Consider the following 25,126-nt stretch of genomic DNA (forward strand, 5'->3'; position numbering starts at 1 on the left):
ATATAAAGAACACAATAACTAAGTAAGCATACCAAATACATGGTGAAGTTCCAATAGCATATTTAAAGGGATTTACAAGGAGCAGGGATTTCGCTATACAGTGGGGCAAAAAAGTATTTAGTCATCCACCAATTGTGCAAGTTCTCCCACTTAAAAAGATGAGAGAGGCCTGTAATTTTCATCATAGGTGCACTTCAACTATGACAGACAAAATGAGGGGAAAAAATCCAGAAAATCACATTGTAGGATTTTTAATGAATTTATTTGCAAGTTATGGTGGAAAATAAGTATTTGGTCACCTACAAACAAGCAAGATTTCTGGCTCTCACAGACCTGTAACTTCTTCTTTAAGAGGCTCCTCTGTCCTCCACCCGTTACCCGTATTAATGGCCGCTGTTTGAACTTGTTATCAGTATAAAAGACACCTGTCCACACACTCCAAACTCCACTATGGCCAAGACCAAAGAGCTGTCAAAGGACACCAGAAACAAAATTGTAGACTTGCACCAGGCTGGGAAGACTGAATCTGCAATAGGTAAGCAGCTTGGTTTGAAGAAATCAGCTTGGTTTGAAGAAATCAACTGTGGGAGCAATTATTATGAAATGGAAGACATACAAGACCACTGATAATTTCCCTCGATCTGGGGCTCCACGCAAGATCTCACCCCGTGGGGTCAAAATGATCACAAGAACGGTGAGCAAAAATCCCAGAACCACACGGGGGGGACCTAGTGAATGACCTGCAGAGAGCTGGGACCAAAGTAACAAAGCCTACCATCAGTAACACACTATGCCGCCAGGGACTCAAATCCTGCAGTGCCAGATGTGTCCCCCTGCTTAAGCCAGTACATGTCCAGGCCCATCTGAAATTTGCTAGAGAGCATTTGGATGATCCAGAAGAAGATTGGGAGAATGTCATATGGTCAGATGAAACCAAAATATAACTTTTTGGTAAAAACTCAACTCGTCGTGTTTGGAGGACAAAAAATGCTGAGTTGCATCCAAAGAACACCATACCTACTGTGAAGCATGGGGGTGGAAACATCATGCTTTGGGGCTGTTTTTCTGCAAAGGGACCAGGACGACTGATCCGTGTAAAGGAAAGAATGAATGGGGCCATGTATCGTGGGATTTTGAGTGAAAACCTCCTTCCATCAGCAAGGGCATTGAAGATGAAACGTGGCTGGGTCTTTCAGCATGACAATGATCCCAAACACACCGCCCGGGCAACGAAGGAGTGGCTTCGTAAGAAGCATTTCAAGGTCCTGGAGTGGCCTAGCCAGTCTCCAGATCTCAACCCCATAGAAAATCTTTGGAGGGAGTTGAAAGTCTGTGGTGCCCAGCAACAGCCCCAAAACATCACTGCTCTAGAGGAGATCTGCATGAATGGGACAAAATACCAGCAACAGTGTGTGAAAACCTTGTGAAGACTTACTGAAAACGTTTGACCTCTGTCATTGCCAACAAAGGGTATATAACAAAGTATTGAGAAATTTTTCTTATTGACCAAATACTTATTTTCCACCATAATTTGCAAATAAATTCATTAACAATCCTACAATGTGATTTTTTTTTTTTTTTTTTCTTCTCATTTTGTCTGTCATAGTTGAAGTGTACCTATGATGAGAATTACAGGCCTCATCTTTTTAAGTGGGAGAACTTGCACAATTGGTGGCTGACTAAATACTTTTTTGCCCCACTGTATATATATATTTTAAATAGGCAAGTCAGTTAAGAACAAATTATTATTTACATTGACGGCCTACACCGGATACTGGAGTGATGGAGGGTAGATACAGTATGTATAGGGCTAAGGTGACTAGGCAAAAGGATATAAGATGAACAGAGTAGCTGCAGCTTGTGAGTGTGTGAGTGTGTGTGTGTGTGTGTGTGTGTGTAGAGTACATATTATGTGTGAGTGAGCAGATGATGGAGTGAGTGTAGGGCCTGTCAGTGTGCATATAGACAGTGTAAAAATAAAAGGTCAATAAAGATGCAAGGTTAACTCAGTCTGTGTAGCTATTTTGTTAGCTATTTATCAGTCTTATTGCTTGGGAAGAAAGCTTTTCAAGAGCCTGTTGGTGTTAGACTTGATGCACTGGTACTGCTTGCCGTGTGGAAGAGGAGAGAATAGTCTGGCTTGGGTGGTTGAGGTCTTTAAAGATTTTACTGGCCTTCCTTCCACACCGTCTGACAAACAGTGCATTCAGAAAGTATTCAGACCCCTTCACTTTGTCCACATTTTGTTACATTACAGCCTTATTCTAAAATCGATTGAGGATTTATTTATTTAATCTACACACAATACCCCATAATGACAGTGAAAACAGGTTTTTAGAAATGTTTGCAAAACATAAGTATTCAGACCCTTTGCTATGAGACCTGAAATTTACCTCAGGCGCATCCTTTTTCCATTGATCATCCCTGCGATGTTTCTACAACTTGGAGTCCCCCTGTGGTAAATTCAATTAATTGGACATGATTTGGAAAGGCACACCTGTCTATATAAGGTCCCACAGTTGACAGTGCATGTCAGAGCAAAAACCAAACCTTGAGGTCAAAGGAATTGTCTGTAGTACTCAGAGACAGGATTGTGTCAAGGCATAGATCTGGGGAAGGGTACCAACACATTTTATGCAGCATTGAAGGTCCCAAAGAACACAGTGGCCTCCATTTTTAAATGGAAGAAGTTTGGAACCACCAAGACTCTTCCTAGAGCTGACAGCCTGGCCAAAAGGAGCAATCGGGTGAGAAGGGCCTTGGTCAGGGAGGTGAACAAGAACCCGATGGTCAGGGAGGTGACCAAGAGCCCGAAGGTTACTGACAGAGATCCAGAGTTCCTCTGTGGAGATGGGAGAACCTTCCAGAAGGACAACCATTTCTGCAGCACTCCACCAAGCAGGCCTTTTATGGTAGAGTGGCCAGATGGAACACACTCCTTCGTAAAAGGCACATGATAGCCCGCTTGGAGTTTGCCAAAAGGCACCTAATGGACTCTCAGACCATGAGAAACAAGATTCTCTGGTCTGATACAACCAAGATTGAACTCTTTGGCCTGAATACCAAGTGTCACGTCTGGAGGAAACCAGGCACTGCTCATCACCTGGCCAATACCATCCCTTTGGTGAAGCTTAGTGGTGGCAGCATCATCTTGTGGGGATTGTTTTTCAGCAGCAGGGACACGGAGACTATTCAGGATCGAGGGAAAGATGAACAGAGCAAAGTACAGAGAGGTCCTTAATGAAAACCTGCTCCAGAGCATGCAGGACCTCAGACTGGGGCAAAAGTTCACCTTCCAACAGGACAACGACCCTAAGCACACAGCCAAGACAATGCAGGAGCGTCTTTGGGAGTCTCTGAATTAGAGGTCGACCGATTAATCGGAATGTCTGATTAACTAGGGCCGATTTCAAGTTTTCATAACAATCGGAAATCGGTAATTTTGGATGCCGATTTTTGCCGGATTTTATTTTATGCCTTTTATTTAATCTTTATTTAACTAGGCAAGTCAGTTAAGAACACATTCTTAATTTCAATGACGGCCTAGGAACAGTGGGTTAACTGCCTCGTTCAGGGGCAGAATGACAGATTTTTACCTTGTCAGCTCAGGGATTCAGTCTTGCAACCTTACGGTTAACTAGTCCAACGCTCTAACCACCTGCCTCACGAGGAGCCCGCCTGTTACGCGAATGTAGTAAGAAGCCAAGGTAAGTTGCTAGCTAGCATAAAACTTAATCAATCATAATCACTAATTATAACTACATATGGTTATTGATATTACTAGTTTTTCTAGAGTGTCCTGCTTTGCATATAATCGATGCAGTGCGCACTCGCGAAAAAGAACTGTCGTTGCTTCAACGTGTACCTAACCATAAACACCAATGCCTTTCTTAAAATCAATACACAGAAGTATATAATTTTAAACCTGCATATTTAGCTAAAAGAAATACAGGTTAGCAGGCAATATTAACCAGGTGAAATTGTCACTTCTCTTGCGTTCATTGCATGCAGAGTCAGGGTATATGCAACAGTTTTGGCCGCCTGGCTCATTGAGAACTAATTTGCCAGAATTTTATGTAATTATGACATAACATTGAAGGTTGTGCAATGTAACAGGAATATTTAAACTGATGGATGCCACCCGTTAGATAAAATACGGACCGGTTCTGTATTTCACTGAAAGAATAAACGTCTTGTTTTCGAGATGATAGTTTCCGGATTCTACCATATTAATGACCTAAGGCTCGCATTTCTGTGTGTTATTATGTTATAATTAAGTCTATGATTTGACAGAGCAGTCTGACTGAGCGATGGTAGGCACCAGCAGGCTCATAAGCATTCATTCAAACAGCACTTTCGTGCGTTTTGCCAGCAGCTCTGCTGTTTATGACTTCAAGCCTATCGACTCCCGAGATTAGGCTGGTGTAACGAAGTGATGTGAAATGGCTAGCTAGTTAGCGGGGTGTGCGCTAATAGCATTTCAAACATCACTCGCTCTGAGACTTGGAGTAGTTGTTCCCCTTGCTCTGCATGGGTAACGCTGATTCGATGGTGGCTGTTGTCGTTGTGTTCCTGGTTCGAGCCCAGGTAGGAGCGAGGAGAGGTACGGAAGCTAGACCGTTACACTGGCAATACTAAAGTGCCAATTGACCAAAAGTCAAAGGTATATGAAATACAAATGGTATAGAGAGAAATAGTCCTATAATTCCTATAATAACTACAACCTAAAACTTCTTACCTGGGAATATTGAAGATTCAGGTTAAAAGGAACCACCAGCTTTCTTATGTTCTGAGCAAGGAACTTAAACTTTAGCTTTCTTACATGGCACATATTGCACTTTTACTTTCTTCTCCAACACTTTTGTTTTTGCATTATTTAAACCAAATCGAACATGTTTCATTATTTATTTGAGGCTAAATTGATTTTATTGCTGTATTATATTAAGTTAAAATAAGTGTTCTTTCAGTATTGTTGTAATTGTCGTTATTACAAATACAGTTAAAAAATCGGCCAATTTAATCGGCATTGGCTTTTTTTGTGTCCTCCAATAATCTGTATCGGCGTTGAAAAATCCTAATCGGTCGACCTCTACTCTGAATTGCCTTGAGTGGCCCAGCCACAGCCCAAACTTGAACCTGATCGAACATCTATGGTGAGACCTGAAAGTAGCTGTGGAGCGACGCTCCCCATCCAACCTGACAGAGTTTGAGAGGATCTATAATTGCTGCCAAAGGTGCTTCAACAAAGTACTGTGTTAAGGGTCTGAATACTTAAGTAATTATGATATTTCATTTTAATATTTGTACTAAATTAGCAAAATGTCTAGACCTGTTTTTGTTTTGTCATTATGGAGTATTGTATTTCGATTGATGGGGATTATTTATTCTTTAATAATTTTTAGAATAAGCCTGTAATGTAACAAAGTGGAAAAAGTGAAGGGGTCTGAATACTTTCCGAATGCATTTTATATGTCCTGGATGGCAGGAGCTCGGCCCCAGTGATGTACTGGGCTGTCCGCACCACCCTCTAGCACCCTACCAGGCAGTGATGCAGCCAGTCAAGATGCTCTCAATGGTACTACTGTAGAAGTTTTTGAGGATTTAAGGTCCCATGCCAAACTTTTTCAGCCTCCTGAGGGGAAAGAGGCGCTGTCGCACCTTTTGTACGTGTGTGCTTGGACCATTTTTAAGTCTTTAGTGATTTGGACACTGAGGAACTGGAAGTATGTGTGCTATTCAGAGGGTGAGTGGACAAGGCCAAAGGTTTGTTTCTTTGAACAGGGTATGGTAGTAGGTGCCAGGCGCACCAGTTTGAGTGTGTCAAGAATTGCAACGCTGCTGGATTTTTCACACTCAGTTTCCCGCGTCTGTCAAGAATAATCCACCACCCAAAGGAAGTCGAGTCAACTTGACACAACTGTGGGAAGCATTGGAGTCTCACCATATGCCAGTATCACTGTGGAACGCTTTTGACACCTTGTGGAGTCCATGCCCTGACGAATTGAGTAAGTTCTAAGGGCAAAAGGGGGTTCAACTCAATATTAGGAATGTGTTCCTAATATTTTGTACACTCTGTTTATACCTTCATTTTCTGACATGTACGTGCTAGTGAGAGTCTAACCTTTCCATAGAGGGGTCATATTAGTGCGTAGCTCAAACTGTTCGGACACAACAGACAGAAGTTGGCAGATAAGCGTTACCAACTCCAGTCGAGTTCCATCACGCTTTTGGCCGTAGAGCGAAACAGAGAACACCATCGTGTTCATGAGAGTCATCTTTACGTAGAGTGGTCAGATGATTAGTTTGTAGGCCAAACCATTCAGACACTACAGACACTTTAGCGACAACACCGATTTTTGGGATGTCTCACTGTCTGACAAACACCGCTCTAGCTCGGCCATGTTCCACCGCAGATGCGGAAGGCCACTGTTGGTGGATGTGGTGGATTGAGATGCAGCCCATGCAACAACAAAAAAATACTGATTTTGATGGTGATTTTTGTTACTTTGCAAGTTAGATTGCCGCAAGGCAGACATCGACTCTAGCGGTTTTTAAAGGCACAATATCTGGAAAATATTTTTTCTTAAATGTCCACCTGATTTCAGTTTGTGACATAACAAGCAATGTATAGTGTAGAGAATCATTGTACCATCTTTTTCAATAACAAAAAAATCTATCTTGGCAGAAATAGCTTGTTTTTGTAGCTGTATGAGTCTGATGTACAAAACTGAAAGTAAAAATAAACAAATTAAACTTACTGAAGGGAAGCAATCAGAATGACAGATCTATTACTAGCATTTCGATCGGAAATCTGTCGGTCGTGCACAAAATTACATAACTGTTAAGGCTTTTTTGGGGCGATTCTGATTGTGTGGCTGTTTCAGGGTGGACAACAATCACCTGCTACTGCTCATGATCCACGTCTTCAGAGAGACAGAGGAGCAGCTCTTCAAGGTAAGCCTAGTATATTATGTTGGGTGGGGGGGGTGTAATCAGGCTGTGTGCTTAGGGTTGTTGAAGGTCAATCTTCGCCCTTGTTCTGAGCACTCAGGAGCAGGTTTTAATCAAGGATCTCTCTCTACTTTCTTTCGATCCTGACTCGTCTCCCAGTCCCTGCCGCTGAAAAATATCCCCACAGCATGATGCTGCCACCCATGCTTCACCGTAGGGATGGTGCCAGATTTCCTCCAGACGTGACCCTTTTTTATTCAGGCCAAAGAGTTTCATCATGGGTTACATCAGATCAGAGAATCTTGTTTCTCATGGTCTCAGAGTCCTTTAGGTGCAAGCGGGCTGTCATGTACCTTTTACTGAGGAGTCGCTTCCGTCTGGCCACTCTACCATAAAGGCCTGATTTGGTGGAGTGCTGCAGAGATGGTTGTCCTTCTGGAATGTTATCCCATCTCCACAGAGGAACTCTGGAGCTCTATCAGAATGACCATCGGGTTCTTGGTCACTTCCCTGACCAAGGCCCCTCTCCCAATTGCTCAGTGTGGCTGGGCGGCCAGCTCTAGGAAGAGTCTTGGTGGTTCCAAACTTCTTCCATTTAAGAATGATTGAGGCCACTGTGTTCTTGAACCTTCAATGCTGCAGAATTTTTTTTGGTACCCTTCCCCAGGTGTGTGCCTCAACACAATCCTGTCTTGGACCTCTACGGAAAATTCCTTCGACCTCATGGCTTGGTTTTTGCTCTGACATGCACCATCAACTGTGGGAGCTTATTATAGACAGGTGTATTTCTAAATAATTTCCAATTAATTGAATTTACCACAGGTGAACTCCAGTCAAATTGTAGAAACAACTCAGGGATGATCAATGGAAACAGGATGTACCTGAGCTCAATTTTGGGGCGGCAGGGTAGCCTAGTGGGTTAGAGCGTTGGACTGGTAACCGGAAGGTTGCAAGTTCAATCCCCCGAGCTGACAAGGTTCAAATCTGTCGTTAACCCACTGTTCCTAGGCAGTCATTGAAAATAAGAATTTGTGCTTAACTGACTTGCCTAGTTAAATAAAGGTTATAAAAAAATATATATATATATATATTTCTTTTTTTAAAATTGAGTTTCATAGCAAAGGTTCTGAATATTTATGTAAATAAGGTAAATAAATGTGCAAAAATGTCTAAACCTGTTTTCACTTTCTCATAATGGGGTATTGTGTGTAGCTTGATAAAGAAAATAAGGCTGCAATGTGGAAAAAGGGAAGGGGTCTGAATACTTTCCGAATGCACTGCATTTAAAAAAAAAAAAAAATTTTTTAGAGCCTTTGTTTATGATTTTTCAGGGCCCCCGTAGTTTCTCAAAATCATGTGAAATCACAAAGGTGTCTGGACCCTTCCATAACATGCCATTTACTTAAAAAATAGAAGTACTCCTTTAATAGACAAGGACAGAACTCTATACCGTAATTTCCGGACTATAAGCCGCTACTTTTTTCCCACGCTTTGAACCTCGCGGTTTATACAATGACGCGGCTAATTTATGGATTTTTTCCGCTTTCACAAGATTCATGATTCAAACTGAGCACCGTCACATAATGTGACGTAAATCGAGCGCGCTCAAACTTCCCATCATTCTGATTACGGTAGTCATTTTGTCACCCTCATCATGGCAAAGACACAAAGAAATGCATATGATGCAGCTTTCAAGTTGAAGGCGATGGATCTGGCTGTTGGAAAAGGAAATAGAGCTGCTGACAGCGTGGAGCATTGTCAAAAAATCCACTCATCAACGAGTTTCAAAAGACTGGACTGCTGCGTGTTGAAGAGGACAGCGATCCAACATCGGATGAAGCAATTCTGAGGCTATTCAACTCCGACGCCGAAGGAGATGACTTCAGTGGTTTCAGTGCACAGGAGGAGGAAGATGGTGACCAATGATTTTCTTGGTAGGCTACTGTTTAATTTTTGTTACAAGCCGTGTTTCGTTTAAAGGCTGTGTAAAGTTAATTTGTTTCAATGTACCGGTAGGCACCTGCGGCTTATAGACATGTGCGGCTTATTTATGTACAAAATACATATTTTGTAATAATTCAGTGGGTGCGGTTTATATTCAGGTGCGCTTAATAGTCCAGCAATTACGGTACATTTAAAACATCACACATAGTCTACATATCAGTAGAAACAAACAATAGCTATGTCAAATAGGGAAGAGGTGTTGTGCGGCGAGGTGTTAATCTTTTTTTTGATACCAGGTTTGCTGTTCACTTGAGGAATCTTTGATGGAAGGGAGTTCCATGCAATCATCCTGTACATTTTCTTGATTTTGTTATGGTTTTGGGGACTGTGAAAAGACCCCTGGTGGCATGTCTGGTGGGTAAGTGTGTGTGTGTCAGTGCTGTGCGTAAGTTGCCTATGCAAACAATTTGGAATTTCCAACATGTAGTTTTTTAAATTAAAAATAAGAAGTCATGCAGTCAGTCTCTCCTCTACTTTTAGCCAAGAGAGACATATGCATACTGTTGTATTGATTAGGGCTGAACCCATTTAGTCGTCAGTCGATTGTTTGGTCAATAGGCTGTTGGTCGACTTTTCTTTAGTCACAAATTGATTTAAGTGGTGCACAAGATACATGTCTGATTCACACCTGTCTCAGTGGACTAATCCATTGCTGAGGCCACGGGGCTGGCACAGTCCATCACTCTTAAGACGTGGTACTGAAATTGTACATGGTTATATTATGTTAGAATAATGGTGCAACACCAATAAATATAATATTATTTTATAACAAACACGCTTTCTCCCGCGATGGATATCGGTTGCTGTTCGCGGTTCTGAAACATAATCTTCAGTACGTCATTAAATTTGCACCTTTCCTTATATGTTGGTATGTGCATAATAGCAAACTTAACCAGCATATTGGTGTTGAGAACAATGCTGCTGAGGCAGCAGCAGAGTGAGGAAACCACCCATGGCTTAATTAAGAAAATTGAAGAGAGAGTATACCTTAAGTAGGTCTATAAGTAATAATAGCCCAACTTTTAAGCGTGCCTGGCTTTAGAAATCATCCTTAATATCTACAGAAATAAGACAGATCCTGCTTCTGTTGCCAGTTTGTGATTAATAGTCTACCGAATCCGTAAGCATGCATGTTTCATGTAAAGAGAGCAACGATGGAGGGAATAGGGAATGTTTTTCCACAAAGCTGTTTTTCCATACAGCTTTTAAATTCCTCATCAATTCCCGGGGCCTTATCAGTTCTAACACTCTTATTCTGAAATGTGCATTTAAATACTCCCCGTTATGGATTTTACAATGGTGGAAATTCCCTCCAGCCAATGCTTTCCTTCAATCTAATGCATTTAAATCCATGACTGAGTGTGTGTGCAAGCACACACTTTAGGAGAAGCATGGATAATCGGGACGCTGCCAGGGCCTCCCAACCATCTCCACTCTAAATGCATCTTTATACACTGAGTGTTCAAAACATTAAGAACACTTGCTCTTTCCATGACAGACTGACCAGGTGAATGATGATCCCTTGTAAAATCGAATTCAATTAATGTTAATGAAGGGGAGGAGACGGGTTAAAGAAGGATTTTTAAGCTTGAGGCTATTGAGACGGATTGTGTATATGTGCCATTTTAGAAGGTGAATGAGTAAGACAATGGGATATGGTAGTAGGTGCCAGACACACCGGTTTGTGTCAAGAACTGCAACGCTGCTGGGTTTCACGCTCAACAGTTTCCCGTGTGAATCAAGAATGGCCCACCACCCAAAGGACATCCAGCTAACTTGAAGCATTGGAGTCAACATGAGCCAGCATCCATGTAGATGTTTTGACACCTTGTAGAGACCATGCCCCAACGTATTGAGGCTGTTCTGAGGGCAAAAGAGGGTGGGTGCAACGCAATATTAGGAAAGTTATTTATTTGTACACTATCTGGAACAAATTGATTTCAAAGGTATTGGTAAGTAAATCAGTGAGATTAGAATGCTTTGTAGTCTATATGAAAAGGTGCAGTCCTGAGTCTTTGGTTATTTTTGTCTGTTCCCAGATGGTGAGGATGAGCACGGGTCACATGGAGGGAGACCTGCAGCCTCTCTACCTGCTGCTGACTGACTGTTACATCTACCTGCTGAGAAAAGGTGAGGGTTTACTGCTCACCACGCTCTCAGATACTCGTTATTTCCGTCTCACTCTCTCTTGCTCTCTAATGGTGGGTCCCGTGTGGCTCACTTGGTAGAGCATGGGTTGTGGGTTCAATTCCCACAGGGGGAACAATAAAAAATTAAAAAATGTATGCACTGTATGCATGTAAAATGTATGTAAGTTGCTCTGGATAAGAGCAACATTTGGTGGTGTCTTTTGGCTTTGCTTGTCATGCTGTCTCTCGCTCTCCCTTTCTCTCGCTCTTTCAGGTGCAGCAGAAAAGCCCTATACAGTGGAGGACGCCATCTCTTACAATGAGTTGGACTATGTCTCTGTGAGTTGTCTACACTGCTGGGATATGTTTTCTACTGTCAAGATTGTCTGTGACTGGTTTCTTGTAATGTCACATGGCTGTCTTTTCTGCAAGCGCGCAATAGGTTTTCTTCCAGGTTAGCTTGAAGGTTGTCTTGGTCAATGTTTAGCGTCAGGGTCATGCAGGATCCTTAAATTACAAGGTTCATGAGGTCAGATGGTTCATGAGTTTACTAGGTTCAGGTCATTCTAGTTGTTGTTTATGTGAATTCCAATATGGCCGACAATCACGCAGCCATTGTCCCTGTAACTGTCTTTCATTTGACTTCAACATGTGCAAATACAAATTGTCAGACTTATATGGACAAATGTGCAGCAGCTGGAATTTAAGAAAGTGAATGCCCAATTCTTATTTTATGTTCTACAGTTATGTAATGGAATTGATTTTCCAGATAGTGTGGATGCCACCATATCATTTTAGGCTATGAAGCACTTTGGGCTGTTTAATGGAAGTGATTGAAGGAAGCCTTAACAATTTTCATAAAAATTTAAAAGTTGGTTTTATATAGCACATTTGCTTCACGACCATCACCTAAAAAGCTGATGGACAGAAGAGGGAAAACGACAAGAAGGAAGAGTTATTGTCAATGTCCATTCCACTAAGTTGTGATATTGTCCCTGTCCGTCTCTCAGGTGGGAGTGGACCAGCAGACGGTCACGCTGGTCTGCACAAACCGAAGACGGCAGTTTCTCCTGGACACATCCGACTCCTCGTTGACTATGTGAGTGCTTCCTCTCCTCTGCCCTGCTCTCCCCTTTTCCCGGGCGGAATCTTTATAGTCTAAGGTGGCTTCCTCTCCCATTTCCTTTCCTCCAAATGCACAGAAACTAAAGGGCTGGACTGAGAAAGCAAGTTCCTAGTTGGCACGCCCTCACTTAGATCATGTTTTCATATCAGTATAGATGAAGGAGAGGAGACCAGTAGAATAAATCACACTCTTTATCCCTCCCTCTCTTTTCTAATCCAGCATGCTCTTTTTCCTTCTCTCTATCCTTCAGCTGGTTCCTGGCGGCCCTGAAGTCGGCCATGATTAAGGGGTGCAGGGAGCCTCCTTACCCCTCGGTGCTGACCGACGCCACCATGGAGAAACTAGCCCTCACTAAGTTTGTCTCCCAGGAGTCTCACTGTGAGGTGAGGAACACCGATATCTAGCTAGGCCTGCACACTAACATAATTTATCAGGGACTGTCATGTAAATGAAAGACAAATGTCATGTTGAAAAATGCCTGGATACTAATTTATGCTCAAGAAGTGAAGTCTAAATTTGATTGGAATCAAATTACAAGAGGCACTTAACCGTCATAAATTATGGATTTCATCTGATGTGGAGTGGTTATATGCGTCAGTAGACATCACCAGCTCAATCATATGTGTTCTACAGTATATACTACCGTTCAAAAGTTTGGGGTCATTTAGAAATGACCTTGTTTTTGAAAGAAAAGCACTTCATTTTGTCCATTTTAACATCAAATTGATCAGAAATACAGTGTAGACATTAATGTTGTAAATGACTTGTAGCTGTAAACAGCAGATATTTAATGGAATATCTACATAGGCGTACAGAGGCCCGTTATCAGCAACCATGGCACGTTGTGTTAGCTAATCCAAGTTGGTAATTTTATAAGGCTAATTGATCATTAGAACACACTTTTGCAATTATGTTAGCACAGTTGAAAACTGTTGTCCTGATTAAAGAAGCAATAACACTGGCATTTGAGGGTTAGATTACAGGCTCAAAATGACCAGAAACAAATAACTTTTTTCTGAAACTCGCCAGTCTATACTTGTTCTGAGAAATGAAGGCTATTCCATGTGAGAAATTGCCAAGAAACTGAAGATCTTGTTCAATGCTGTTCATAGAACAGTGAAGAGGCGTCTCCGGGATGCTGGCATTCTAAGCTGAGTTCCAAAGAAAAAGCAATTTCTCAGACTGGCCAATAAAAATAAAAGATGGGCAAAAGAACACTGACACTAGGAACTCTGCCTAGAAGGCCAGCATCCCGGAGTTGCCTCTTCACTGTTGTTGTTTTGCGGATACTATTTAATGAAGCTGACAGTTGAGGACTTGTGAGGCGTCTGTTTCTCAAACGAGACACTATAATGTACTTGTCCTCTTGCTCTGTTGTGCACCAATGCCTCCCACTCCTCTTTCTACTCTGGTTAGAGCCTATTTTTGCTGTTCTATGAAGGGTGTTACGGATACAGTTATCCTGTGTGTGTGTGTTTCCTTTCTCTCCTTCTCCCCTCACAGGTGAAAATCATCACTCCCCAATCAGTCAACAATCAATCATCAATCAGAAGACACACCTCCTATTTCCTACCCTATCACAGTTCCTTCCCCATGGTTTAAAAACCCCATCATTTGTTTGCTCTAGAGCTCAATCTCTCTGTAAATGCCATGTCTGTAGGTCTCTGTGTTTCACTCTCGCTTTGTGTCTTAACCTCTCTTTTGTTTGAGCACCTCCATAGCACTTTGTCATCACCTGTGAGTATTGTTTTTGGTTATGGTGTTTGTTTGTTGCTGGTGGGAAAAGGGGGAAACCAAGACAAGTCGCCCATGGGCATACACTACCCGTAGGTGAACTTTGTTAAATACACTAGTTAGAACTGGGCGGACCACCCACTGTATTTTTGGTTAGTTAGTTAGCTGTTGTTAAAGTAGGCTAGTCTAGCTTAGGGGTGTTTTTGTATATTTATTGTTTCTTTCCTTGGGTCCAGCTCAGCCCCTTTTCCTGCTCCCCCCCATTACCGTGTGTTTATAAATAAACCTGGAGTTTGACGGTAGATTTCTGTTGTCGTGGTTATTTCGTTCACACTTTTACTTTGTCACAATAATAATTTGCATGAGTTATGTTACGGGTCTCATTACCATCCCCCCTAGACTGTCGGGCCAAAAGGGATTCGTAACAAAGGGAGTAGTACACAGCGTTGTACGAGATCTTCAGTTTCTTGGCAATTTCTAGCATGGAATAGCCTTAATATCTAAGAACAGGAATAGACTGACGAGTTTCAGAAGAAAGTTATTTGTTTCTGGTCATTTTGAGCCTGTAATCGAACCCACATGCTGATGCTCCAGATACTCAACTAGTCTAAAGAAGGCCGGATTTATTGTTTCTTTAATCAGAACAACAGTTTTCAGTCTTGGAATACAGGAGTGATGGTTGCTGATAATGGACCTATGTAGATATTCCATATAAAAATCTGCCATTTACAGCTACAATAGTCATTTACAACATGAACAATGTCTACACTGTATTTCTGATCGGTTTGATTATTTTAATAGACAAAAAAATCAGCTTTTCTTTCAAAAGCAAGGACTCTTCCAAGTGACCCCAAACTTTCGAATGGTAGTGTATATGCCCAACACGTATAACAATGAGTAATAGACAAATGATAGAATTGTTTACTGACACTGTGTGTCTCTGTAGGTTTCTGAAGTGGTCATCCGCCTGTATTCTTTGGTCCACTGGGAGGACCCCATGGATGTGACTCTGGCCCCCCAGACAGCCTTGGTGGGTGCTGGAGACTCCTCCAGCACTAAAGAGGGCCCCTTACTCTACAGAGCTGGCACCACCTACCTGGGCAAGGAGCTGTGGAAGAGCTGTTACCTCATACTGAGGTATATATGGGCAGCCATAGGCTTTTAGTGGAGCAATATGCCGAAATCCCTCCACCATTGCCTGGTTGCTAAAATTCTGAACTGTTTCCATTATTTCAGTTTGTGACAAAACAAGTAATGTCTAAACTGCTGTGAAATATATTTTCAATAACCAAAAATAAGATTATTTTTAGCTATTTGAAGCCGGTGTACTTAAGGCTGGGGAGCATAGAAATAGCGCACATAGAACGGATCCTCTGCTTATCAGACTTTCAGTCAGAATGACAGATCTGTAACTCACATTTCTATGTGCATTTGGTCGGGTCGTCCACAAAGCTACACATTACGCCTTTTAATATAACCAATCAAATTTCAATAAATCAAATGTGTTTATAAAGCGAAACCACTCGAGGTGAAAGAACGGCTAGGACCTCAGCCATTGCACCAGCTGTTGTCATTGGCTGTTCTATTGTAAGAAATCAAATCAAATTTATTTATATAGCCCTTCGTACATCAGCTGATATCTCAAAGTGCTGTACAGAAACCCAGCCTAAAACCCCAAACAGCAAGCAATGCGGGTGTAGAAGCACGGTGGCTAGGAAAAACTCCCTAGAAAGGCCCAAACCTAGGAAGAAACCTAGAGAGGAACCAGGCTATGTGGGGTGGCCAGTCCTCTTCTGGCTGGGCCGGGTGGAGATTATAACAGAACATGGCCAAGATGTTCAAATGTTCATAAATGACCAGCATAGTCCAATAATAATAAGGCAGAACAGTTGAAACTGGAGCAGCAGCACGGCCAGGTGGACTGGGGACAGCAAGGAGTCATCATGTCAGGTAGTCCTGAGGCATGGTCCTAGGGCTCAGGTCCTCCGAGAAAGAAAGAGAGAGAATTAGAGAGAGCACACTTAAATTCACACAGGACACCGGATAGGACAGGAGATGTACTCCAGATATGTACTCCAGATATAACAAACTGACCCTAGCCCCCCCCGACACATAAACTACTGCAGCATAAATACTGGAGGCTGAGACAGGAGGGGTCAGGAGACACTGTGGCCCCATCCGATGACCCCCCCCGGACAGGGCCAAACAGGAAGGATATAACCCCACCCACTTTGCCAAAGCACAGCCCCCACACCACTAGAGGGATATCTTCAACCACCAACTTACCATCCTGAGACAAGGCAGAGTATAGCCCACAAAGATCTCCGCCACGGCACAACCCAAGGGGGGGCGCCAACCCAGACAAGAAGATCACATCAGTGACTCAACCCACTCAAGTGACACACCCTTCCTAGGGACGGTATGAAAGAGCCCTAGTAAGCCAGTGACTCAGCCCCTGTAATAGGGTTAGAGGCAGAGGAATCCCAGTGGAAAGAGGGGAACCGGCCAGGCAGAGACAGCAAGGGCGGTTCGTTGCTCCAGAGCCTTTCCGTTCACCTTCACACTCATGGGCCAGACTACACTCAATCATATGACCCACTGAAGAGATGAGTCTTCAGTAAAGACTTAAAGGTTGAGACTGAGTTTGCGTCTCTCACATGGGTAGGCAGACCATTCCATAAAAATGGAGCTCTTTTAAAAAATAAAAAAAAACTTTTCTTTAACCTTTTATTTTACTAGGCAAGTCAGTTAAGAACAAAGTCTTATTTTCAATGACTGCCTAGGAACAGTGGGTTAACTGCCTGTTCAAGGGCAGAACGACAGATTTTGTATCTTGTCAGCTCGGGGATTTGAACTTGCAACCTTTCGGTTACTAGTCCAATGCTCTAACCACTAGGCTACACTGCTTTCTCTATAGGAGAAAGCCCTGCCTCCAGCTGTTTGCTTAGAAATTCTAGGGACAATTGGGAGGCCTGCATCTTGTGATCGTAGCGTACGTGTAGGTATGTACGGCAAGTCCAAATCAGAGAGAGAGGTAGGAGCAAGCCCATGTAATGCTTTGTAGGTTAGCAGTAAAACCTTGAAATCAGCCCTTGCCTTGACAGGAAACCAGTGTAGGGAGACTAGTACTGGAGTAATATGATCAAATTTTTTGGTTCTAGTCAGGATTCTAGCAGCCGTATTTAGCACTAACTGAAGTTTATTTAGTGCTTTATCCGGGTAGCCGGAAAGTAGAGCATTGCAGTAGTCTAACCTAGAAGTGACAAAAGCATGGATACATTTTTCTGCATCATTTTTGGACAGAAACTTTCTGATTTTTTTCAATGTTACGTAGATGGAAAAAAGCTGTCCTTGAAACAGTCTTGATCTGTTATTCAAAAGAGAGATCAGTGTCCAGAGTAACGCCGAGGTCCTTCACAGTTTTATTTGAGACGACTGTACAACCATTAAGATTAATTGTCAGATTCAACAGAAGATCTCTTTGTTTCTTGGGACTTAGAACAAGCATCTCTGTTTTGTCCGAGTTTAAAAGTAGAAAGGTTGCAGCCATCCACTTCCTTATGTCTGAAACACATGCTTCTAGCGAGGGCAATTTTGGGGCTTCACCATGTTTCATTGAAATGTACAGCTGTGTGTCATCCGCATAGCAGTGAAAGTTAACATTATGTTTTTTAATGACATCCCCAAGAGGTCAAATATATAGTGAAAACAGTAGTGGTCCTAAAACGGAACCTTGAGGAACACCGAAATTTACAGTTGATTTGTCAGAGGACAAACCATTCACAGAGACAAACTGATATCTTTCCGACAGATAAGATCTAAACCAGGCCAGAACTTGTCCGTGTAGACCAATTTGGGTTTCCAATCTCTCCAAAAGAATGTGGTGATCGATGGTATCAAAAGCAGCACTAAGGTCTAGGAGCACGAGGACAGATGCAGAGCCTTGGTCTGATGCCATTAAAAGGTCATTTACCACCTTCACAAGTGCAGTGTCAGTGCTATGATGGGGTCTAAAACCAGACTGAAGCATTTCGGATACATTGTTTGTCTTCAGGAAGGCAGTGAGTTGCCGCGCAACAGCCTTTTCTAAAACATTTGAGCGGAATGGAAGATTCGATATAGGCCGATTTAGTTTTTTATACTTTCTGGGTCAAGGTTTGGCTTTTTCAAGAGAGGCTTTATTACTGCCACTTTTAGTGAGTTTAGTACACATCCGGTGGATAGAGAGCCGTTTATTATGTTCAACATAGGATGGCCAAGCACAGGAAGCAGCTCTTTCAGTAGTTTAGTTGGAATAGGGTCCAGTATGCAGCTTGAAGGTTTAGAGGCCCTGATTATTTTCATCATTGTGTCAAGAGCTATAGTACTAAAACACTTGAGTGTCTCTCTTGATCCTAGGTCCTGGCAGAGTTGTGCAGACTCAGGATAACTGAGCTTTGAAGGAATACGCAGATTTAAAGAGGAGTCTGTAATTTGCCTTCTAATAATCATGATCTTTTCCTCAAAGAAGTTCATGAATTTATTACTGCTAAAGTGAAAGCCATCCTCTCTTGGGGAATGCAGCTTTTTAGTTAGCTTTTTTTGACAGTATCAAAAATGAATTTCGGATTGTTCTTATTTTCCTCAATTAAGTTGGAAAATAGGATGATCGAGCAGCAGTAAGGGCTCTTCGATACTGCACGGTACTGTCTTTCCAAGCTAGTCGGAAGACTTCCAGTTTGGTGTGGCGCCATTTCCGTTCCAATTTTCTGGAAGCTTGCTTCAGAGCTCGGGTATTTTCTGTATACCAGGGAGCTAGTTTGTAATGAGAAATGTTTTTAGTTTTTAGGGGTGCAACTGCATCTAGGGTATTGCGCAAGGTTAAATTGAGTTCCTCAGTTAGGTGGTTAACTGATTTTTGTCCTCTGGCATCCTTGGGTAGACAGAGGGAGTCTGGATGGACATCAAGGAATATTTTGTGTTGTCTGTAAATTTAGAGCACGACTTTTGATGTTCCTTGGTTGGGGTCTGAGCAGATTATTTGTTGCAATTGCAAACGTAATAAAATGGTGGTCCGATAGTCCAGGATTATGAGGAAAAACATTAAGATCCACAACATTTATTCCATGGGACAAAACTAGGTCCAGAGTATGACTGTGACAGTGAGTAGGTCCAGAGACATGTTGGACAAAACCCACTGAGTCGATGATGGCTCCGAAAGCCTTTTGGAGTGGGTCTGTGGACTTTTCCGTGTGAATATTAGTCACCAAAAATTTGAATGTTATCTACTATGACTACAAGGTCCGATAGGAATTCAGGGAACTCAATGAGGAACGCTGTATATGGCCCAGGAGGCCTGTAAACAGTAGCTATAAAATGTGATTGAGTAGGCTGCATAGATTTCATGACTAGAAGCTCAAAAGACGAAAACGTCATTTTTTTTGTAAATTGAAATTTGCTATTGTAAATGTTAGCAACACCTCCGCCTTTGCGGGATGCACGGGGGATATGGTCACTAGTGTAGCCAGGAGGTGAGGCCTCATTTAACACAGTAAATTCATCAGGCTTAAGCCATGTTTCAGTCAGGACAATCACATCAAGATTATGATCAGTGATTAGTTCATTGACTATAATTGCCTTTGAAGTAAGGGATCTAACATTAAGTAGCCCTATTTTGAGATGTGAGGTATCATGATCTCTTTCAATAATGACAGGAATGGAGGAGGTCTTTATCCTAGTGATATTTCTAAGGCGAACACCGCCATGTTTAGTTTTGCCCAACCTTGGTCGAGGCACAGACACGGTCTCAATGGGGATAGCTGAGTTGACTACGCTGACTGTGCTGGTGGCAGACTCCACTATGTTGGCAGGCTGGCTAACAGCCTGTTGCCTGGCCTGCACCCTATTTCATTGTGGAGCTAGAGGAGTTAGAGCCCTGTCTATGTTGGTAGATAAGATGAGAGCACCCCTCCAGCTAGGATGGAGTCCGTCACTCCTCAGCAGGTCAGGCTTGGTCCTGTTTGTGGATGAGTCCCAGAAAGAGGGCCAATTATCTACAAATTCTATCTTTTGGGGGGGCAGAAAACAGTTTTCAACCAGCGATTGAGTTGTGAGACTGCTGTAGAGCTCATCACTCCCCCTAACTGGGAGGGGGCCAGTTTACTGAAGCCCCCTTTACTGACTTAAATAGCAGCCAAATCAGCCTGTTACTAACCCTTAGTAAAAATAAAATAAAAATTGTGTTGACCAGATACAATGCCATTTTACAGTACAAGAACATTGACAACTGACTTTCTGCACGCTTAAAGGGAAGGACATTCAACAAGCACAGCCCTTACGCAAATGACTGATGATTGGCTGAGAGAAATTGATGATTAAAAGATTGTGGGAGGTGTGTTACATTTCAGCGCCGCTTTTGACATTATCGATCATAGTCTGCTGCTGATAAAACGTATGTGTTATGGCTTTACACCCCCTGCTATATTGTGGATAAAGAATGACATGTCTAACAGAACACAGAGGATGTTCTTTAATGGAAACCTCTATAACATAATCCAGGTAGACTCAGGAATTCCCCAGGGCAGCTGTCTTGGCGCATTTTTTTTTCAGTCTTTACTAATCAAATTTGATGGGGAGAGAGAGAGCAAATTAAATTTTATTGGTCGCATACACATGGTTAGCAGATGTTAATGCGAGTGTAGCGAAATGCTTGTGCTTCTAGTTCCGACCATGCAGTAATATCTAACAAGTAATCTAACCTAAAAATTTCACAACTACCTTATACACACACAAGTGAAAGGAATGAATACGAATATGTACATAAAAATATATGAATGAGTGATGGCCGAATAGCATAGGCAAGATGGTATAGAATACAGTATATACATATGAGATGAGTAATGTAGGGTATGTAAACATTATATAAAGTGCCGTTGTTTAAAGTGGCTAGTGATACATTTATTACATCAGTTTTTCCATTATTAAAGTGGTTAGAGTTGAGTCAGTATGTTGGCAGCAGCCACTCAATGTTAGTGATGGCTGTTTAATAGTCTGATGGCCTTGAGATAGAAGCTGTTTTTCAGTGTCTCGGTCTCAGCTTTGATGCACCTGTACTGACCTCTCCTTCTGGATGATAGCGGGGTGAACAGGCAGTGGCTTGGGTTGTTGTTGTCCTTGATGATCTTTTTGGCCTTCCTGTGACATCAGATGGTGTAGGTGTCCTGGAGGCACTAATGACATCGCTTTGAGTAAAGTCATTGTGTCTGTATGTGGATGACTCAACACTATACGTCAGCTACTACAGCAACTGAAATGATTGGAACACTTAAAGAGCTGCAGTTCGTTTCAGAATGGGTGGAAAGGAAAAAGTTAGTCTTAAATATTTCAACAACTAAAAGCATTGTATTTGGAACATGTCATTCACTAAACCTCAACTAAATCTTGTAGTTAATATTGTGGAAATTGAGCAAGTTGTGGTGACTAAACTGCTTGGAGCAACCCTGGCTTGTAAACTGTCATAGTCAAAACATGTTGATACAACAGTAGCTAAGATGGGGAGAAGTCTGTCCATAATAAAGCGCTGCTCTGCCTTCTTAACAACTCTATCAACAAAGCAGGTCTTACAGGCCCTACTTTTGTCTCACATGGACTAATGTTTGGTCATGTGGTCAGGTGCTGCAAAGAGGGATTTAGGAATATTACAATTGGTCAGGACAGGGCAGCACGGCTGGCCCTTAAATGTACACAGAGAGCTAACATTTAATATATTATATATGTCAATCTCTCCTGGCTCAAAGTCGATGAGAGGATGACTTCATCACTACTTGTTTTTGTAAGAAGTGTTGACAAGCTGAATGCACAGAGGTGTCTATTTTTAAACTATTAGCACACAGCTCGGACACCCATGCATACCCCACAAGACATACCACCAGAGGTATCTTCACAATTCCCAAGTCCAGAACAGACTATGGGAGGCGCACAGTACTACATAGAGCCATGACTACATGGAAGCAGTAGAATCAGATTTAAGAAACAGCTAAAAATACACCTTATGGACCAGCTTGGGGAATGTGAAGACACACAGACACAGGCACACACATGCTAGCACACAAACTCTACACAGAAGTATATTGTAATGTTGTTTTGTAATGTAGATATGTAGTGGTGCAATAATGTTATATTATGTACTGTTATCTTTTGTTGTATGTGTGATGTAAGTGCCTTACTGTGTTTGGACCCCAGGAAGAGTAGCTGCTGCCTTGGCTTGGGGATCCCTAATAAATACAAAGGTCAAGAATCTGCGTCTCTCACATGGATAGGCAGACCATTCCATAAAAATGTAGCTCTATAGGAGAAAGCCCTGCTTCCGGCTGTTTGCTTAGAATTTCTAGGTGCAATAAGTAGGCCTGCATCTTGTGACTGTAGCATATGTGTAGGTATGTACGGCAGGACCAAATCAGAGAGATGGGTAGGAGCAAGTCCATGTATGCTGGGATCGATGGTGTAAAGCGGCATTAAGGTCGAGGAGCACAAGGATGGATGCAAAACCTTGGTCTGACGCCATTGAAAGGTAATTTACTGCCTTCACGAGCGTGGTCTCAGTACTATGATTATTTTTCTTCATGATGGCAGGAAGTAGATTCGATATAGGCCGGTTTTTAGTTTTTAACATTTTCCGGTTTAAGGTTTTGCTTTTTCAGGAGAGGCTTTATTACTACCACTTTTAGTGAGTTTGGTACACATCTGCAGGATAGGGAGACGTTTATTATGGTTAACACAGGAATTAGTTATTTCAGTAGTTTAGTTGGAATAGGGTCCAGTAGGGAGCTGGAAGGTTTAGAGGCCATGACTATTTTCATAAATGTGTCGAGAGTTTCAGGATAAAACAAATAACTCCATCTCCATTGATCCTAGGTCTTGGCAGTTCTGTGCAGACTCAGGACAAATGCATTTTAGAGAAATATGCATGTTCAAAGAGGAGTCCTTAATTTGCTTTCTAATGATCAAATCAAATGTTATTTGTCACATGCGCTGAATACAACAGGTGTTACAGACCTTACAGTTGAAATGCTTACTTACAAGCCCTTAACCAACAATGCAGTTTGAGGAAAATACCTAAAAATACCTAAAAAAAGAAGTAAGAGATAAGAATAACAACTAATTAAAGAACATCAGTAAATGACAATAGCGGGGCTATATACAGGGGGTATGAGTACAGAGTAAGTGTGTGGGGGTACCGGTGTTGAGGTAATTGAGGTAATATGTACAGTGGGGCAAAAAAAGTATTTAGTCAGCCACCAATTGTGCAAGTTCTCCCACTTAAAAAGGTGAGAGGCCTGTAATTTTCATCATAGGTACACTTCAACTATGACAGACAAAATGAGTTTTTTTTTCTCCAGAAAATCACATTGTAGGATTTTTAATGAATGTATTTGCAAATTATGGTGGAAAATAAGTATTTGGTCAATAACAAAAGTTTATCTCAATACTTTGTTATATACCCTTTGTTGGCAATGACAGAGGTCAAACATTTTCTGTAAGTCTTCACAAGGTTTTCACACACTGTTGCTGGTATTTTGGCCCATTCCTCCATGCAGATCTCCTCTAGAGCAGTGATGTTTTGGGGCTGTTGCTGTGTAACACGGACTTTCAACTCCCTCCACAGATTTTCTATGGGGTTGAGATCTGGAGACTGGCTAGGCCACTCCAGGACCTTGAAATGCTTCTTACGAAGCCACTCCTTCGTTGCCCGGGCGGTGTGTTTGGGATCATTGTCATGCTGAAAGACCCAGCCACGTTTCATCTTCAATGCCCTTGCTGATGGTAGGCTTTGTTACTTTGGTCCCAGCTCTCTGCAGGTCATTCACTACGTCCCCCCCGTGTGGTTCTGGGATTTTTGCTCACCGTTCTTGTGATCATTTTGAACGGGGTGAGATCTTGCGTAGAGCCCCAGATCGAGGGAGATTATCAGTGGTCTTGTATGTCTTCCATTTCATAATAATTGCTCCCACAGTTGATTTCTTCAAACCAAGCTGCTTACCTATTGCAGATTCAGTCTTCCCAGCCTGGTGCAGGTCTACAATTTTGTTTCTGGTGTCCTTTGACAGCTCTTTGGTCTTGGCCATAGTGGAGTTTGGAGAGTGACTGTTTGAGGTTGTGGACAGGTGTCTTTTATACTGATAACAAGTTCAAACAGGTGCCATTAATACAGGTAACGAGGGGAGTATAGTGGAGCCTCTTAAAGAAGTTAAGGTCTGTGAGAGCCAGAAATCTGCTTGTTTGTAGGTGACCAAATACTTATTTTCCACCATAATTTGCAAATAAATTCATAAAAAATCCTACAATGTCATTTTCTGGATTTATTTTCTAATTTTGTCTGTCATAGTTGAAGTGTACCTATGATGAAGATTACAGGCCTCTCATCTTTTTAAGTGGGAGAACTTGCACAATTGGTGGCTGACTAAATACTTTTTTGCCCCACCAGCGTTTGTTGTGCAAGTCTGCTGTAGAGCTCATCATTCCCCATAACTGGGAGGGGGCCATAGACAATAACTCGATTCCAACACATCTTTCTAGCTAAGTTACAAGCTGAAGTTATGTTGCGCTTGGTGACCTGACTGTTTCATCCTAACATTGTTAGTGCCTACGTGGGCAACATACCCCTATGCCATCTACACGTGCCAGTTTCAGCCTTAGCCAGCACCATCTTCAGATTAGCCCTGCCCCCCGGTAAACAATGTATGATCGCTGGATGATTATTTTTAAGTCTAATATTGCTGGTAATGGAGTCTCCAATGACTAGGGTTTTCAATTTGTGGGAGGGAGGCTTCGGCAGCACAGAGACATGAGAAGGCTCGGGCTCTGACTCAGTGGGGAAAACCGGGTGAAAGTTAATATCGCCTGAGTGAGCGAATAATGTGGAGCATGCCAACAGCATTGCTTTCCAGAAGCCATGAGAAAATGATCTGGCTGCTGGGACTGTGCAGGGGGATTAACACAACTACCTGTATTTATTGGTAGCACAGACGCTGTATCATTCTTTCCAACACTTAAATTGCTCTTGCCTAACGATTTGTATCTGATGCAGAGCTTGCAACTCTGCTATCCTCACCATAACATGATAGTTCTCCTGTATATTATGAGTACAGCGAATGCAATGAGAAGGCATAATGTTACTTAGCTTTTTTCGGCTGGAGGTGGTCTG

The 25,126-nt window shown here is 42.2% G+C and overlaps 1 protein-coding gene across 2 annotated transcripts in view; it reads left to right on the forward strand.

Moving 5' to 3' along the window:
- Positions 1–25,126, forward strand: part of LOC112232569 (pleckstrin homology domain-containing family M member 2) — a 48,286-nt gene that overhangs the window by 15,722 nt on the left and 7,438 nt on the right. For both annotated transcript variants that reach the window (XM_024399626.2, XM_024399625.2), the window contains 6 exons: positions 6,885–6,954; positions 10,995–11,085; positions 11,359–11,423; positions 12,095–12,183; positions 12,461–12,593; positions 14,891–15,081. In XM_024399626.2, coding sequence (XP_024255394.1) covers positions 6,885–6,954; positions 10,995–11,085; positions 11,359–11,423; positions 12,095–12,183; positions 12,461–12,593; positions 14,891–15,081 — 639 coding nt within the window. The remainder of the gene's footprint in view (positions 1–6,884; positions 6,955–10,994; positions 11,086–11,358; positions 11,424–12,094; positions 12,184–12,460; positions 12,594–14,890; positions 15,082–25,126) is intronic.

Source organism: Oncorhynchus tshawytscha, linkage group LG16 (genome assembly GCF_018296145.1).
Source record: "Oncorhynchus tshawytscha isolate Ot180627B linkage group LG16, Otsh_v2.0, whole genome shotgun sequence".
NCBI classification, from domain to species: Eukaryota; Metazoa; Chordata; class Actinopteri; order Salmoniformes; family Salmonidae; genus Oncorhynchus; species Oncorhynchus tshawytscha.